This window comes from Notolepis coatsorum, assembly GCF_963971535.1.
Source record: "Notolepis coatsorum genome assembly, chromosome: 13".
NCBI classification, from domain to species: Eukaryota; Metazoa; Chordata; class Actinopteri; order Aulopiformes; family Paralepididae; genus Notolepis; species Notolepis coatsorum.
This window is the reverse complement of record NC_140177.1, coordinates 24,895,067-24,913,160: the sequence shown is the minus strand read 5'-3', so window position 1 is coordinate 24,913,160 and position 18,094 is coordinate 24,895,067. Positions and strand designations below refer to the sequence as shown.

The window sequence follows — 18,094 nt, the reverse complement described above, 5'->3', positions numbered from 1 at the left end:
ATTAGCCGCGGAGCGGGTGGGGGCTGTTGTGTAAACCTTGTACTCTTTAGTTCACATATAATAAGAGACGGAGTGTTTGTTTACTAGTCGGTAAGCCAGGCAGTACCGTGCAACATACAAATGTGTCCGTGTAGCAACACAAGCCAATACCTTACAGGGGCCCGGGGAGGGAGCTGTGTGTGTGTGTGTGTGTGTGTGTGTGTGTGTGTGTGCCTGCCTGCGTGCGTGCGTGTGTGAGACAGAGAAATCAGAGGAATAACGACCTGTTGAATGCAACTACGGTTCAATAGATTACATTAGTTTAAGATATTGAACTGTAGTTACATTAAACAGGTCGTTATTCAATAGATTAAATTAGTTTAAGAATACAAAAATAAATACATTTTAACACTTTAAGTGCCGAAAACGTGTTTAGGCGTCTTTCCTAGCCATGCTCAAGTTGCCTAGGACGCCGTAACTCGTCTTTGATATCAATATTTCAAAAATCTGTGATCGGAATCATATTTTCCCTCTGCAGCCTTCACACACAGTTCTGATTAGTGGTCTGCAAGGGCCTTGAAATAAAGCCCGAGCCCTGCCCGAGCCCGTGAACTTCAGGCCCTGCCCAAAAATAAGCCTGACTGTAAATAATATTTTAAGCCCTAGCCCGCGTGAAAACCCGATTTTTTTATTATTATTATTATTAAAATATATATTTTTTTTGTATTTGTTTTAAATATTCGAAACACGGTTTTATATGAACGTAATAAATAAACAAAACTAAGAAGCATTTACATAGCCTGTTTCGCAATGCCGTCTCTCCCAGTGCTCGCTTATAGACTGACTCACACATCAGCCTCGTAAAACGTATTGAAGGCTATAGAATCTTCTTTGACACACACACACACACACACACACACACGACACACAATAGCCTACTCAGTCAAACAAACAAACAGAAAACAGATTTCGAGCAGAGCAACGTAATGAAAAGCACAACAAAACAGGTAGCGATAGCGACCCAGCAAATAATAAACATCACTCACCACGACGTCAGCAACGCGTTGAACACCGTTAACAAAACTTCACCAACCGGCTACATACATCCCAAGAACAAATTAAAACGTTCGCCAACTGGCTATATTCCAACACAACCAATCGAGTTGAACTTGTCCCCTGAGTTCTCCCTGCGCGCTGCGGTAATTACATCCAAATGTTTCTCTGGCGCCAAAAAGAGAAAACAAATCTTAAAACAAAGGTTATCCTATAACCCTAGTTATATGAAAAAAAAAAAAAAAAAAACGGCGGTGCCCGGGCCCGGCCGAGCCCGAATTATTTATTAAAAAAAAAAGCCCTACCCAGCCCGAACCCGCCGGGCCGGGCCCCGTCGGGCCTGGGCAAGGTTGCAGTGCACTAGTTCTGATCTCCTCTCAATCCTCTAGCGGTTCAAGAGCGCCATCTGGTGGCCGATCGCCCAAACAGGAAGTCATGTGGATGAAGTGGTGATCACCCATATTACTTCCGGGCACTCGCTATAGGTCCCGGGACTCGAGCTCGACACAATACATAGCGATCCGTTGCCAATAACTCGATAAACAACATGATTTGGACGTATATACCATTATACAACCTGGAAATGGACCGGGTATTTCGACATCCCATAATGGAAAACTGTCTACCCCACGCTGATCGCCCAACGGCGCGAGGAACATACGTTAAGATCCAGCGTTATTTTCTAACGTATTCCATATAAACTGCTATGATGAACATATGACCCACTCTGGATGAATCATCTAACGCTGCCCACGGAATTATAAACGATCCCCCGCCCATCCGGTCATCATCAGATCATACGTAGATCATTCTAGAAGTACGTCCAATTGAATTTTTTTATATCGCGCCGATTGCTATCAAACTGTATTTCATCATCAATATAATGCATTTGGGGCTATAGATCACGTTCTGGAGAAAGCTGCAGAAAAAGATAAAAACATACTTATACTTTAGATCATAGTATGAATATGTGAATGAAAAAGTTTAACTTTCATACACCCTGAACAATACATATAGGACATTGAATGGGCCCTAATAATGGCAATCTAGCAATAGAATTTAAAAAGTTATAGCCCTGCAAAGAAGGGGAACTTCTCCATAGACAAATAGAGCTGGCAACGGATGGTATATCATGAATTTAACCTTAGGCAATCAAAGTGTTAAGAGAATCTCAAATACATTATTTTATTTAAGTGTAGGCTATAGTTAATGTTTTATTTTTTTACAGTTTTTGTATTTTTCTGACATGGGGGCTCAACAATAAATGACAATCAGAAATGTCAAGTTGCATGTTGTTATTCTAACCAGCTTAGTTCTGTTGCATTTCCTATTTATTTATTTAAATTATAAATTGATCAGGAAGCGATAAGGGAATCGGTAAAGAATCGAATCGATAAGCAGAATCGATAATGGAATCGTATCGATAAAATCCTATCAATTCCCATCCCTACATCAGGGTCCCCCATTTTCAATTCATCATAACATACACGACATACAGATAGACAGTACTGCTACATCTATACATTTCACATCTATCTATACACTTCACAACATACTTCGTTTTTTTTCTTTCACTGCCCAACCCAGTCCAACCCAGCATCTTTCACTGCCCAGTTCAGCCCAACCCAGTCCAGAATAGATCCCTCTTTCATGTTAATATGTTTTATGCTAATATTGTGAAGAGTAAAGACACTGTTATTAATGTTTTATGCTAATAAATATTTTAAAGAGACACAGTGTGATTATTACTATGATTGAAAATCTATTTAGACGAAGACATACAAAGAAGTAATTATCACAATTAGCACAATTATTTTTTTTGGCTGGTAAAAAATCTGTTTGGCTGGTAAAAAAAATCAGATACTCGCCAGTTGGCTGGTAAGCCAAAAAGTTTGTTTCCTCCCCTGTGTACTTGTGCTGTATGACAGTTTTTTTTGGGAGTTAGGAATATAATGACTCCTGCATGCAACTCTTTACCAGGGACCATGACGATGAGAAAGTAAAAGGGCAGATTCCTCACCTGGCTCAGAGTCAGAGTTCCCAGTTGGAGACTGGCAGAAACTCGAGGGCATGAACACATTGTTCTTGGGAGCTGTGAGGGAGAGAGGACGACACATACACATTAATCTCGGCAGGCGAATACGTGTCTAGATTACAAACAGGAAGTAGACGTGTGTGGTCATTACCAGAATGCGAGGGAGGGAACTGCTGCGTTAACGATGAAGTTCTTTCCCTTTTCACCGGGGGGCAGTAGCTTCCTTCGTCTTTATCTGAATCTGGAAGCATTAAAAAAAAACACAACATCAGAATCAGAGTGGTCTTTATTGCCAAGTAGTTTACACATACAAGGAATTTGATTTGGTTGTTTGGTGCGACATTAACAGACAGACAATTACGGTAGAATAAGATAAAATGGAATATAAACTCAATTAAAATAGAAGTACAATAAAATAGAATTATTAAATTAAATTAAATAGGCCAGGGCTGTAAAATTGTGCACAATGTGGTCGAGTATATACACTACTTAGAATAAAAATAACTAAACAGCATACATAGAAGTCCAGGAGAATAACAAGAGAAGTACAAGAAAGATGTCTTGCAAGTGAGGTAACTTTGTACACCATTTTTCATCTGTGGTGCACACATTTATGGTCAGAATATGATACTGAAACCAGGGGTCATGCTTGAACCAAAGGGGATAGCACGGGCAATTACACTGCTGATTAAACAGAATTTACAGTATTTCCATGAAAACCTTACATGGTACCACTTTCATGTTCCAAATGACCAATAGCTGATCAATAGTACTATGGTAGCAGCTTATTAAAGTCTATGAAAAAGGAGGATCTTAATGGCCAAACGTGGACATCAGCAGATTTACCTTCTCCATCTTCAGCACTCGATGCCTCCGCTGACCGCTGGAAGAAAAGGCAACGTGCGTTATATTTTTTACCATCTCAGTAAAGCAGTTCACAGCTTACATGAACTCAATCAAATCCTAAAGGGTTTCATGATACGGGAAAGGAGAGGGAATGAGCTATTGACCATATTCATACGTGTGTGTGTGTGTGTGTGTGTTTTGCTCCAGATGAGCAGGTCGGCACCTTCCACCGTCGGTGTGTGAATGAATGGGTGAATGCGAGGACCAAAATTGTAAAGCGCTTTGGATAAAAGCACTATTTAAATGCAACATTTACCATTTTACCATTTTTGTGTGTATGCTCATGTGATGATTCTCTATCCGTCAGTAGTCCATTTGGAACTGGAAGTAGCTGTTCGGTGTTCTTCTCGTATTCGGTTTGGAACCACCACAGTAACATGCCCGAGCACCGGCAAGAATGTAAGGCCTGTGTGGAGAATAAATTTAGCCAAGATGTTTTGCTCTGCATTAGGAGAAGGGATTTGGTGTAGGGCTGGGCGATATGGCCTCTAAATGATATCGCGATATTTTTTGGCCACATCACAATACACGATATATATCGCGATATTTTGACATTTCCTCTAAAGCACTTAAAAATGCTTGATTTAACCATTTGATGCATACAGTCACGCCAATATGATGATTATAATAAGTCCCTGCAACATATGTTTGCATTATTAAACCATGAAGATGCTTTAAAAAATAATTAAATGAAAATGTACTAAGAGTAGTCTACTGACACACTAATACCATTTTTTATTTACATCTAAGACAATTTATATAAAAATAAATTGGGTGCCTAAGACTTTTGCACAGTACTGTGTTTTCTATCCACTTTAGCCAAACACACACACACATACATATACACACACACTACTGTGAGAAAATAATAATCACACACAAAGGGATAATGGCTTATAGCAGACTTAATGATTTTAGAATATTTCAGATAATGAAATTAAATGTTTATATCATCAACTATCCAGTTAGTATTTATACTGTAACGTTTGGCTACTGAATGTAGAAAGAGAGCGAGAGGGCGAGAACGCGCGAGAGAGCCAGCCCCCCCCCCCCCCCCCCCCTCAGGTTTTGTTCTAGGTTTGCGTTTTGATCGTCTAAGCTGCCGTAGGTGATGATGTCACACTCGAATGTAAACAGGAAGAGTTAAACACACGGAGATGGAAACTGGATGATCTAAAGAAACTAATAACCAATAAATATGAAGTTATGTTTAAACTTCTGTTGTCAAGCGTTGTCAATATAATCCACCCCCTTTCCTCACGAATGGAACTATCGTTGTGGAGTCCGCTTTGAACGTTTTCCAAGGTTAGCAGCTAACGCTAGTTAGCTTAGCATAGTCATCATGCATAACTTGGTTAGCAGCTAACGTTAGCCAATTGCTCGTGTCAATTAAATTGTCATTAAAGGTCCGCACTGGTCTGTCTAATGAAATTACAATTGCATGTCATTTAAGGTCTGCGCTGGTCATGTGTCTATAATGAAATGAGGACAGCTCTGCGCTAAAGCAAGTCTCATCTCAGCCGCAACGTGACAACATATACTCGATGTTCACGATATAGTAATTTACTACATCTCATGTATCGCCCAGGCCTAATTTGGTGTGTTTGATTAGGCCATGTTTACCGTGCTGTAAACAGAAAGTGGTTTGATAAGCTTGGCAGCTCTCGTGCAACAAACACTATCAAAAGGTGGAAGGTCGGCCTAAAGATCGGTGGAATCAAAGCGACGCGGTGCAGCGTGATGCTGTGTGGTGTTGAGGTGATGCAGTGTGATGTCGAGGTGATGCAGTGTGGTGTGGAGGTGCAGCGTGATGTGGAGGTGCAGCGTGATGCAGTGTGGTGTCGAGGTGATGCAGTGTGGTGTGGAGGTGCAGCGTGATGTGGAGGTGCAGCGTGATGTGGAGGTGCAGCGTGGTGTGGTGGTGCAGCGTGATGTGGAGGTGCAGCGTGGTGTGGAGGTGCAGCGTGGTGTGGTGGTGCAGCGTGATGTGGTGGTGCAGCGTGATGTGGAGGTGCAGCGTGGTGTGGAGGTGCAGCGTGGTGTGGAGGTGCAGCGTGGTGTGGTGGTGCAGCGTGATGTGGAGGTGCAGCGTGATGTGGAGGTGCAGCGTGATGTGGAGGTGCAGCGTGGTGTGGAGGTGCAGCGTGGTGGTGCAGCGTGGTGTGGTGGTGCAGCGTGGTGTGGAGGTGCAGCGTGATGTGGAGGTGCAGCGTGATGTGGAGGTGCAGCGTGATGTGGAGGTGCAGCGTGATGTGGAGGTGCAGCGTGGTGTGGAGGTGCAGCGTGGTGTGGAGGTGCAGCGTGATGTGGAGGTGCAGCGTGATGTGGAGGTGCAGCGTGGTGTGGAGGTGCAGCGTGGTGTGGTGGTGCAGCGTGGTGTGGAGGTGCAGCGTGGTGTGGTGGTGCAGCGTGATGTGGAGGTGCAGCGTGATGTGGAGGTGCAGCGTGGTGTGGTGGTGCAGCGTGGTGTGGAGGTGCAGCGTGGTGTGGTGGTGCAGCGTGGTGTGGAGGTGCAGCGTGGTGTGGTGGTGCAGCGTGGTGTGGAGGTGCAGCGTGATGTGGAGGTGCAGCGTGATGTGGAGGTGCAGCGTGGTGTGGAGGTGCAGCGTGGTGTGGAGGTGCAGCGTGATGTGGAGGTGCAGCGTGGTGTGGTGGTGCAGCGTGGTGTGGAGGTGCAGCGTGATGTGGAGGTGCAGCGTGGTGTGGAGGTGCAGCGTGATGTGGAGGTGCAGCGTGATGTGGAGGTGCAGCGTGGTGTGGTGGTGCAGTGTGATGCAGTGTGATGTCGAGGTGCAGCGTGATGTGGAGGTGCAGCGTGATGTGGAGGTGCAGCGTGATGTCGAGGTGCAGCGTGATGTGGAGGTGCAGTGTGATGCAGTGTGATGTCGAGGTGCAGCGTGATGTCGGGGTGCAGCGTGGTGTGGTGGTGCAGCGTGGTGTGGAGGTGCAGCGTGGTGTGGAGGTGCAGCGTGGTGTGGAGGTGCAGCGTGGTGTGGTGGTGCAGCGTGATGTGGAGGTGCAGCGTGATGTGGAGGTGCAGCGTGATGTGGAGGTGCAGCGTGGTGTGGAGGTGCAGCGTGGTGTGGTGGTGCAGCGTGATGTGGAGGTGCAGCGTGGTGTGGTGGTGCAGCGTGGTGTGGAGGTGCAGCGTGGTGTGGAGGTGCAGCGTGGTGTGGAGGTGCAGCGTGGTGAGGAGGTGCAGCGTGGTGTGGAGGTGCAGCGTGATGTGGAGGTGCAGCGTGATGTGGAGGTGGAGCGTGGTGTGGAGGTGCAGCGTGGTGTGGAGGTGCAGCGTGATGTGGAGGTGCAGCGTGATGTGGAGGTGCAGCGTGGTGTGGAGGTGCAGCGTGGTGTGGAGGTGCAGCGTGGTGTGGAGGTGCAGTGTGATGTGGAGGTGCAGCGTGATGTGGAGGTGCAGCGTGGTGTGGAGGTGCAGCGTGGTGTGGAGGTGCAGTGTGATGTGGAGGTGCAGCGTGATGTGGAGGTGCAGCGTGGTGTGGAGGTGCAGCGTGGTGTGGAGGTGGAGCGTGATGTGGAGGTGCAGCGTGATGTGGAGGTGCAGCGTGGTGTGGAGGTGCAGCGTGGTGTGGAGGTGCAGTGTGGTGTGGAGGTGCAGCGTGATGTGGAGGTGCAGCGTGGTGTGGAGGTGCAGCGTGATGTGGAGGTGCAGCGTGATGTGGAGGTGCAGCGTGGTGTGGAGGTGCAGCGTGGTGTGGAGGTGCAGTGTGATGTGGAGGTGCAGCGTGATGTGGAGGTGCAGCGTGGTGTGGAGGTGCAGCGTGGTGTGGAGGTGGAGCGTGATGTGGAGGTGCAGCGTGATGTGGAGGTGGAGCGTGATGTCGAGCCAGAGCGACAACCTTACCTTCTGAGCTTTATCCTTTTGGAAAATTTGGATATTTTTGACAACACTAATATATTTATCTTTTTTTTTTACATTTTAAGATTGAACCTTTTTCCCTGTGGTATCGAAAATGGTATCGAATATCGATACTTTTCAAGGTATGGTATCGAAGTTCGAAATTCCAGTATCATGACAACACTAGTGCAGCGTGATGTGGAGATGCAGCGTGATGTGGAGGTGGAGCGTGATGTCGAGCCAGAGCGACAACCTTACCTTCTGAGCTTTATCCTTTTGGAAAACGAACACAGGTGGCGCTATGGCAGGCTTGTCTGAGAGAGAGAGAGAGAGAGAGAGCGAGAGAGAGAGAGAGAGAGAGCGAGAGAGAGAGAGCGAGAGAGAGAGAGAGAAGAGAGAGAGAGAGAATGAAGGCTAGTCACACAAATAAAACATACCCAACAAACATTGTTTTCCCCTGAAAAGACTGAAAGTGTGCTTGTTAAGGAATGCACATATATATATATATATATATATATATATATATATATATATATATATATATATATATATATTACACTCATCACTGTGTCCTTTATGAGAAGGTTGGTTGGCCCTCTCTGGTGGAGAGGCACAACAAACACTGGTATTTGTAAATTGTTAAGGCCCTTATTGGTAAGCTACCTCCTTATACTACATCATTATTGAAATGGAATTTTGGAACCTATATATAGAACCTGTTATAATGACTAGTGGCTGGTCCTTAACACTTTCAGAGCCGGCAGGGGGTGTCATCCTTTACGTGGTGGATGCCAGCATCCACTTCAATGATAGCTGTTGTGAAGGGCCAGATTAAACCGAATATATATATTTATTTATATATATATATTTAATTGTATTTGTATATTCTCTAATATTCCCTGATATCCCTTGTATATTCCTTGTACAATATGCATTGAATATCCATTCTAGCCTACTGAACATCCCATAATAGTCTCCATTCTACTATTGGTCGAGACCTTGGTGCCAGGCTGCCATACCCCTCAGACCCAGTTCAAACGTACCGCTCCACATGTACGAACAAGTCCTAGTTCCGCGTAGGAATCTGGCTACCGCACCACTAATGGGACTATTTGTTCATAGTGCGTATATATACTGCGCTACTAAAGTAGGACTTCCTTTTCAGTCCAGTTTCTTACCCTCCAATAGAGTCACAGACGTAAAGCCTCCCCGCGACGCCACGTGTGGGAGTAAGGCCAAGTTCGCCTACCATCGGTATTGAGACATCGTGTATATTAATATTTGAATAGTCATATTTGGCACTATATCGTCGAGTTGGACGTAGTCTATTAAGCTAATAATAGTCTGTTAATATATAGTGCTTCGTGCGGTGAGAATACTACCGTAGTCAGTACCCCATCGTTTCGGGCAGAGAACTGGCTGCTTACCCAGGGTGGTTGACCCCATGTGAAGCTGCACCCGAGGAGCCCCAGAGCTGACGAGCGAGTGGACCTGTATACCGGATTATTCTACCGACGACAGCCCGCCTTCCCAGGCACGGATTATGCTTTGTATACTTTGATTATTCCATGGATAAAGACCCCCGACACTGCCGTGTGTTGGAACCCCCCCCCCCTGGAGAGGACGCAAGGTGAGGAGACGCTCTGCAAGACGAGGTCGCTTCACGTCTCTCCCCCGTGGACCGGAGAGAGCCGGCCCACAAAGAGTCCACCTGCTTTCATCTGTGGTCCAAGGATCGCCGGCGCATTGAACGGCACTACAGTGGGTTCACCTGGGATACCCTTGGCCGGACGAGGCAGCCGGATTCTACCCCCCCCCCCCCTTCCTACTCCTGTCGGCTTACAAGCGACCGGATTAACCCCCTCTAGTGTATCTAGTATATAATCATTAAAGTATCATTGCTGTTATTCCTTAACTATTCCAGGTCGTATATTTACCACCTGCGCCTTCAGAGATTGGACATTCTCTATTGATATACCGACGAATACTCTTTGCCATAAAAGTGCATACTATTTCAATTCATAAATGTAATTAAGTGATTAAGTGCTTGTTCTACACACCATCGCTGTGTAGAAATAAAGACCTGTTTCGACTTCGTACATTTGTGTTGGATCCGTTTCATCTACGTGAGAGTGTTTATGATAATATATTTATGCCGTGTACTGGGTGGCCGAATATTAAGTACAAAGGTAGTGGTAGTAAGTATCATATCTAGTAATACAGTCAGGGAATTGTACCCCTCAGTTACAATAGCGTTAAAAACGCATAATCTATGTCTTAAATTATGGATTATGTGTCTAATCTGCCCGTCACTTATCAATGACTTGTTTGCAGTCAACATTGTCGAAACGGATTGTTTTTTAATCTGTTCATTTCCGTTTTATAGTGAAAAGCTATAGTTTTCTCGAAAATGTCTGGAAAATAGAAAGATTCCGTAAAAAAAACGACATTTACTGGAATATTCTCGAATACACTAGAAACTAGGGCTGGGCAATATAACGATAACGATAAATATCGCGATATATTTTAATAATCGATGTCGGAAGAAAAAAAAAATCTTTCTTGCCTGCAACTTAAAGTAATGGCTTTGCTTGTCCAAATGACAATACTGACCAAATTGAGATTTATTTTTCTCTTGTCCATTTATTTTGTTTGCTTTCTAATTTAAAATACAGTTTTAAACCGTCTGTACACAGTAGGCTATGTGTGCTAGCAGAGCTAGACTCCAGTCACGAGTCACGGTGCACATGTGCAGTGGTTTGTCCACCAAAAAAGCGCCAAAAGATAGAAAAGAAACTAGCAGAGCCAGAACTGTTCAACTCCCCTGGAGCCACAGCCAGCAGAGAAGCCGGTTTACTTTAGCTTTTAAACCAGCTGCAGCCTGAGAACTGGAGTGTGAGGGGATGTAACACTAAAGATGGCGGCAATGACAAAGAATTGCTGCAAAATAAACATACATCTGTTGTTTAAAAAAATATATAAAATAAGAAATCGCGATATGATTTTTTTGCCATATCGCCCAGCCCTACTAGAAACGTTGTCATTTTTCGGCCTATTTATGAATCGTTTTAAAATAAACGCTAGATTATCGATAGTATATGTGTACTTATGCACGCTATAGAAGCGAGCTGAGAAATCGATTATCTCATTTCCTGATCAACGCACACACACATGGGGCATGCTGTTATCTAGGGCTGACCTTCGAAGCTTTTTTTGACAATCGAAGCTTCGGGGCCGAGCTTCGATTTTAATTCGAAGCTTCGGATTTTTTTTTAAAAAAAATAAAATATTTTTTTATTTTTATTTTTTATCTTATGTTGTGGGACTTGTACAGCACTTTCATAAACGTTGTTGTTTTTAAATGTGCTCTATAAATAAAGTGGGTTGGATTAATTAATTAAGTAGCCCCTTTCGTGACTGAGCCAACAAGGTTTCACTCGGCTGTGTGATTTAATTCAAGGTGGATCGCTGTTGTCGTTTGAACAACTTCAGATTTCATGGGAACTACCAATCCCCCAAATCAAGAATGTTTAAGATGAATGAAGTAAGATTTTGATTATTTGAAATATGGCCTGTGTAGACTAAACTATGCACAGAATTATGTGAGTCTACATGGTCCGGCAATGTAGACCTTGTAGACTCCACTACAGACCAATTATCAGTGAATGTTCATGCATTTTTAAGAAGGGCAACTTCCACAAAAAAACAAAGAACTCACCAAAACATCTCAGTAGCACCTTATCTAAATTTTATTTCCTATTTTGTTTATTCATCCCAGTATCTTTCTTTCTTATGTGTGGAATTCTACAAGGCATGTAGGTGTATATGTATTTGAGGATGATATCCTTCAAACAGGCAATAAGTGATGATATAATTTGGGCAGTGCTGAACTGGGTTACTTTCCTCCAGTGTATTTGTCCCCCGGCCCCACCCAATGGCACGCACACACACGCACGCACGCGCACACACACATTTAGTAATTTAGCTGACGCTTTTATCCAAAGCGACTTGCAAGTTCTGTACGACAAGACAGCAAGAAGGGTACAACTCTATCAGCTGAGTAACAATGTTTATCAAAGTGTTGCGTGTTACAGTGTAGGTTAGTTTATTAGGACAAGTGCATGACAGTAAGGTTAGTCACGGTTAGATTTTTTTTTTTTAATCATTTCAGATAATGGTTGAAGAAGTGAGTCTTTAGTCGACGGCGAAAGATTGGACGGGATTCGGCTGTCCTAACTGGGATGGGTAGTTCTCACACACACACACACAAATCGAAGTAAAAATTATATATATATATATATTTTTTTTTTAACTTCGATTTTTTTTTAATGTTCGAAGCTTGTGCCATCGAACGAAGCTTCGAAGCTTCGAAGTATTTAAGACAGCCCTACTGTTATCTCAGTCAAAATAGCTCAGATTATCCTAAAACTGGTAACATAGACTCCTTACCTTAGATCAGATGTAGTGATGCACCGATGTGAAAATTGTGGCCGATACCGATAACCGATATTAATATTGCTGTTCTGGCCGATACCGATATTTACCGATGTCGATATCTCTGTATAGAAAACACTTTATGATAATCAAATAAAGAGCTATTTTCCAAACCGCATTTTTTTTTTTTTTTTTTTACTTTTGTAACTTATTTTCAGAAATTACTGATATTTTGAAACTATTTAAGGCCAAAACATGTATTAAAAAAAAAGAAAAAAAAATTTAATATCGGCCCTATCTTGATATCGGACCGATACCGATGTGTAAAGAAACGGCCATATCGGCCGATATTATATCGGCGGCCGATATATCGTGCATCACTAATCAGATCTCCAAAAAGATTATTCCAATTCCTGATCGCCATTCCAAATATCGATCGCGTTTATTGACCGATTATTGGCTACTGTAAATATATATTCCAGGTTGTTTTCCATCTCGCGATCACTTCCCTGTTCATCAGATCCCTCGCCAGCATAGTGGAGCGAGGAGGCTCCCCCCCCCCCCCCCCCCCCACACATCCACCAGTGTAATCGAATGGGGTGCATTTACACAGGGATAGACGATAGGGGGCGGTATTTTCCCATTGGAGCTCAGAGAGAGGCTGCTGTACTAACGGGAGGCTCGGTTGATGAAATATGAATCAGATCGCTAATAAAAAAAATGACATTTAGCGTTGTCGGCTCTCAACGGGGGGCATGAAATAACGATATATAGCGTGGCCGGCACTGAAAGTGTTAAGGTCCCCAGAGTTGACTCAGAACAGGGTAAATCTGCATTTTGCTATGATGCCCCTCTAGCTCATGGAATGAACTCCAACAGTCCTTAAAGCTTGAGATTTTCCCCTCTGTTGCTGAGTTTAAAACCTTGATCTCCAACCTTTGTCAATCAAGTTATACATGTTTTAATTGATTTGTTATCCTTGCTTTTTGCCTCGTCTTGTTTTCTTTTTGTTATGATTTTACATGTTTTTCTTTGCTCATTTCTGTATGTACACTCAACGTGACTGTAAATGAGGGAAACTTCAGTTTGCCTTTCTAGTTTAAATAAAGGTTTGAAATTTTTTCAAATAAAGAATTGAGATTTCTTCTAAGACTAAAAATCAATGATGTGATAGGGTTTCAACTTCTCCTGATCTTAGAACTGTGAATTGATGACTACACCCTATACATTGCTCAAATTGGCTAAACACAAGACCCATAACATACAATATACAAGCTTCGTAACGCGTTGGTTAATAGATATAGAATGCAAGTTGGGCCATGTGCTCCGTATTCAGATCGTCCTCTCATCTCGTCACCCTGTGAGATTGGCCATAGCTGATGCTATCGCCCACATTTCTCCTCTCCATCTCTCCCCTTCTCCCTCTCAGCACACTACAGTGCGAATGGACCGTCTCCATCTCAGAGCAAACAAATATAGCCTCAACAACAAACAGGCTATTATTTTATGTTGTCATGTCGACATTGTCAAACTATTACAAAGATGAATGCAATGTTGCCGGTGCCATTTTCGGCACGGCACACACAAGACATTTCTGCCAATTAGGCTATATTTGGAGGGTGAAAGCTGGCGTGTCTCTTTCAAACACCCATGTCAGAAAGGATGTGAATACAGCGTTAGCAGATGCTTGGCTATAGCTGCAGTATTAGCAGACGTAGGCTATTATGTGTTATTTTGCAGTAGACACTAGGGCTGCACAATTTTGGGAAATAATCTAATTGCGATTTTTCTGACAGATATTGCGATTGCGATTAAATTTGCGATTACAATTAAAAAATTATTAAGCAGCCCCACAGAGGTTTATTGTAAAATGCGGCTTGCATCTGGCCTACGCGGTTGGTCTTTTCGGGACACCGAGCCTGAAAATGTTTCTTTTTACCTGGGAATCGATAACGGTAGCCAACGGTACCTTTTTTTCTGCACTTTACTCTCCCTCTCTGAAGTCTAAAGCATCAAGCTCCCGCCCACCATTCTGATCAGCAAACCACAGGTCGCGCTGCAGCAGCCCCAAATTGATCTCGACATCGAAAAAGAAAGAGGTTAAAAAATGCCAGGAACTGGTGATACTTGCTGTGTGCGTGAACATAATCCATTGGACATGAACTGACGGTACATTTTTATTGATATATCATTGGGATCCCCCTCCGAAATTGGTCAACACGTCACCATGCATTTTGGCCGGAGCTTTTAAAAAAGCACGGTGGACACGGTGGACGCGCGGTGGACACCTTACGTCTGTGTTTATAATGAATGAATGGTAAAACTGATTATATTGAAACATAGTGCGAGCACTCACAACAACTATTCACACAATTTATAACAGCCCATATTTATTATAGTTGACAGTCGCACGAGACCACTATACAAGAACCGTGAAAATATCAGAATGTTATAAAAATAAAAATAAACGCTATACTGGCATCCTCTCAGTGAAGAGAGCACCGCAAATATGCTGCGCTATTTGAAGAGGATAAACACAGCAGAAGAAGATGGAGAACAGACACACACTGACCAACAGGGAACTGCATCCAACAATACAACCCCTGACTCTAACGTAAGGACACATTTAAATAACAGAAGTGTAATGTTATACGCAACGCCCCAACCCTGGACACCTTCAAAACTGCTCTAAAAACACACCTTTTGACCAAGGCTTTTCCCCATCAGTTAGTTTAGATTAGGTCCATTATCCATTATCCCTAACCTTCCCTCATCCCCTTTTTCCCCCCTATTTCCCTAGCCCTATTTTTTGTCCCGATTGTGAAGCGACCTTGGGTTCTATGAAAGGCGCTATATAAATTTGATCTATTATTATTATTATTATTATTATTATTGGAACTGTATATTATCGACACGTTCTAGTTATAGCTGCTTATTATCTTTGTGCTTACAATAATCAAAAGGTACGGTACACACAGTTGGTCTCACCCTCTGTGCCATTATCAGCACAAAATATGTCCCCATATGATCAAATTGACGTTGATATATTATATATATAAAAAAAAAATGGGACGGTTTACATTCACTTTGGGACGGTTAAAACTGTATTTCGGGACGGTTCTGGGACGGTGGTGAAAAAAGTTAGTCTGGAGCCCTGGGCTAGACGTGTGTCGGAGGAAGCACGTGATAGCCTCCACTAGTGTTGTCAAAAATATCGAAATATCGCTACATATAGATACTGAATATTTAAAATGGTTTCAATACTCATTTCCCGAAGTATCGATACTTTCTGCAATACCGATACCAGCTGGCTTGCTCCCGCAAGTTGTTGACAGACAGACGCGCTGCCAGAGCACGCTTGCCCTTCCGCTTCCTCAGAGACCGGCAACAGACACAGGCTGCTGCAGCCTCCTCCCCCTCACAGCCGGGACAGGCTTCAGTTAGTAAACAAAGCTATTATTAGCTAACGTTAGCTGTCGTTCCTCCGTTAGCTTATGCTAGCTAGCTGGCCACCTATTACTTCATGGAAACGGAGTAACGTCAAGCCGAGCCCACTCACACTACACCAGTACACGCATGAACTCGACACAACTACCCCGTTTCCAACGTTAGGTCGAGCGGAGCCCATCCTACACTAGTACACGCATGAACTCGACACAACGTTACCCCGCCTCCATGAAGTGTCCAATTAGCAGCAATGTTGTTGAAAATGTAACGTTAATAAATGCTCCGAGCATAGCTCCGGAGAAATCTCCCTCTCTCTCTCAAGTACCCTTGTTTTCGGGTCATAACTAGAAAGGTGCGCTCAGTAGACCTCAAATCTCCAGCAGCCACTCTCTCTTTCTCTCTCTCTGATCTAAAGATAAACAAAGGGTTTTAAAAGTGTATTTATCTTCTCGTATATAGTACCAGAGAGAAGCTGAGGAGAATCAACCAGCAACAAAAGCTAAATTCGTTATAAAAAAAAAAAAAAAATTATATATATAATTTTTTTGGTATCAAAATGGTATCGAAGTATCGATACTTTTCAAGGTATTGTATCGAAGTCGAAATTCCAGTATCGTGACAACACTAGCCTCCACTCTCCCAGACCGACTGTGGGGGGTAAGTGCGCAGCGACCAGGAAGGGGATTGGGAATTGGCATAACAACTAACATTGGGATGGGAGAAAATCGGAGGAAAAAGGAGGGGGGGAAAGATCAACAATAAAATTTTAAAAAACACCTCGGCGAGGCGCCTCGGTATTTTAAACTCTGTGTCGGTCAATTATTTTGCAACAATGACCTCGTAGCTATACATTATCCCTTACATAGTCACTGGGAACTATTCGAATAGTTTACATATGTTAATATGTGATTTTGTTTTTACTTAACCACTTAACACATTGACGACCACGGCTTGCAGTGTAATATATGGCTGGAGGACAACGCTTTGTCAACAAACCGATGTACTTTCTAACAGCTATATATATACTTCATAGTATTGCTATCTGTCCATTCTCATTGTCACTTGAGTGCATAAACCGTGCCTTCATAATGGCTTAAAAAAAATAAAAATCCATCGGTTGGTTGTCATTTTATAGCGCCGTGAATATAAGGTTTATCGCAGTTTTCGCCTAGTCTTTTTTCTGGGAAGCTAGATAATAGGCTAAAGGCTAGTCACGTTATATCAAACGCCATTTCTGCTGTATATATACGAATGAAATAAAACAAACTACGTAGCATCCGGACTATTAAGAGCATCTATGGATGAAATGGGGGCGGCGGGGGATGCCGATTACTATTATTGATTAGCAATACAGTGTGCGTTCAAATAGCCATTTTCACTGATCGATCACGGTGCGTTTTAAAACAATGTCCAATCCAGCTGTAATTTGGGGGAATAGTATCCTACCGCAGCCCATGTGATCGCCGGCAGCATTTCGTCATTAGTCATCGGAATCTGGTAGATCGATATGTCCATTGGTTGATCATAAATCCCATTATTCCAGGCTGAAATCTGCGTTCGTTAACGGGATCAAAGATGGAGTATGCTCGGCTGGGATCGAGGCTCATATGAAACGCCCACAGACAGTAAAAAAAAAAATTCAATCGCCCTCAATGATACTGCAGTGGAGCGATGGCGCCCCTAAGCGGATCTGGCCGGTATTGCATGTTTCGAAAATCAAATATGCGGGTAGGTCCTGCAAGTCGATCGGGGACGTTAATAGCGTTATTAATATGGAATAAAATGTTTGTAGCCAAGGAGCGTCTGCTCCGAAAGCGATCCCAGACGTGCGCTCAAGACGTGACAAGCGAGCTAGCTGGATGCTGTCATTGCTAACAGCTAGTCGCTAACGTTATTTCCAGGGACAAAAGCATTTAACGAAACAAGTTACATCGTTGATACTTGAAATGTCTGAGCTTCCATGTTAACGTATTGTTTTGTTTTTACTTAATAGCGAATATGATAGTCCAACAAGCAAGCCAGCTAGCTCCTGTCAATGCTAACATCTAACGTTAGCGGATGGGGCTAGCGTATTTCCGGGAACAAAAGCATTAATTCTGAACATTACATCACTGATGCTAGAAATGTGAGAGCTTAGTGCAGGGGTCAGCAACCTTTACTATCAAAAGAGCCACTTTTCCCCCGTCCCACAAAATAAAATGCTCAGGGAGCCGCACAACCTATTGAGAGAAAACGGTGCTTTTTCAATGTATGTGATGTATAGATTGGGGAGATGACTACAGCTAAAATGGTAGATCGAAATGTGCATGGAAGCAGGAGACGGTGATAGAACGGTGGTGGAACCAGTGGTTTCACAGGCACAGGCCGCGTCAGCGAGGGTTTTG

At 43.4% G+C, this 18,094-nt stretch overlaps 1 protein-coding gene across 2 annotated transcripts in view; it reads right to left on the bottom strand.

Moving 5' to 3' along the window:
* Positions 1–18,094, bottom strand: part of ranbp3b (RAN binding protein 3b) — a 74,376-nt gene that overhangs the window by 44,055 nt on the left and 12,227 nt on the right. For both annotated transcript variants that reach the window (XM_084326780.1, XM_084326781.1), the window contains exons 2-5: positions 8,088–8,143; positions 3,914–3,950; positions 3,219–3,308; positions 3,053–3,124 (exon numbers count right to left, since the gene is read on the bottom strand). In XM_084326780.1, coding sequence (XP_084182906.1) covers positions 3,053–3,124; positions 3,219–3,308; positions 3,914–3,950; positions 8,088–8,143 — 255 coding nt within the window. The remainder of the gene's footprint in view (positions 1–3,052; positions 3,125–3,218; positions 3,309–3,913; positions 3,951–8,087; positions 8,144–18,094) is intronic.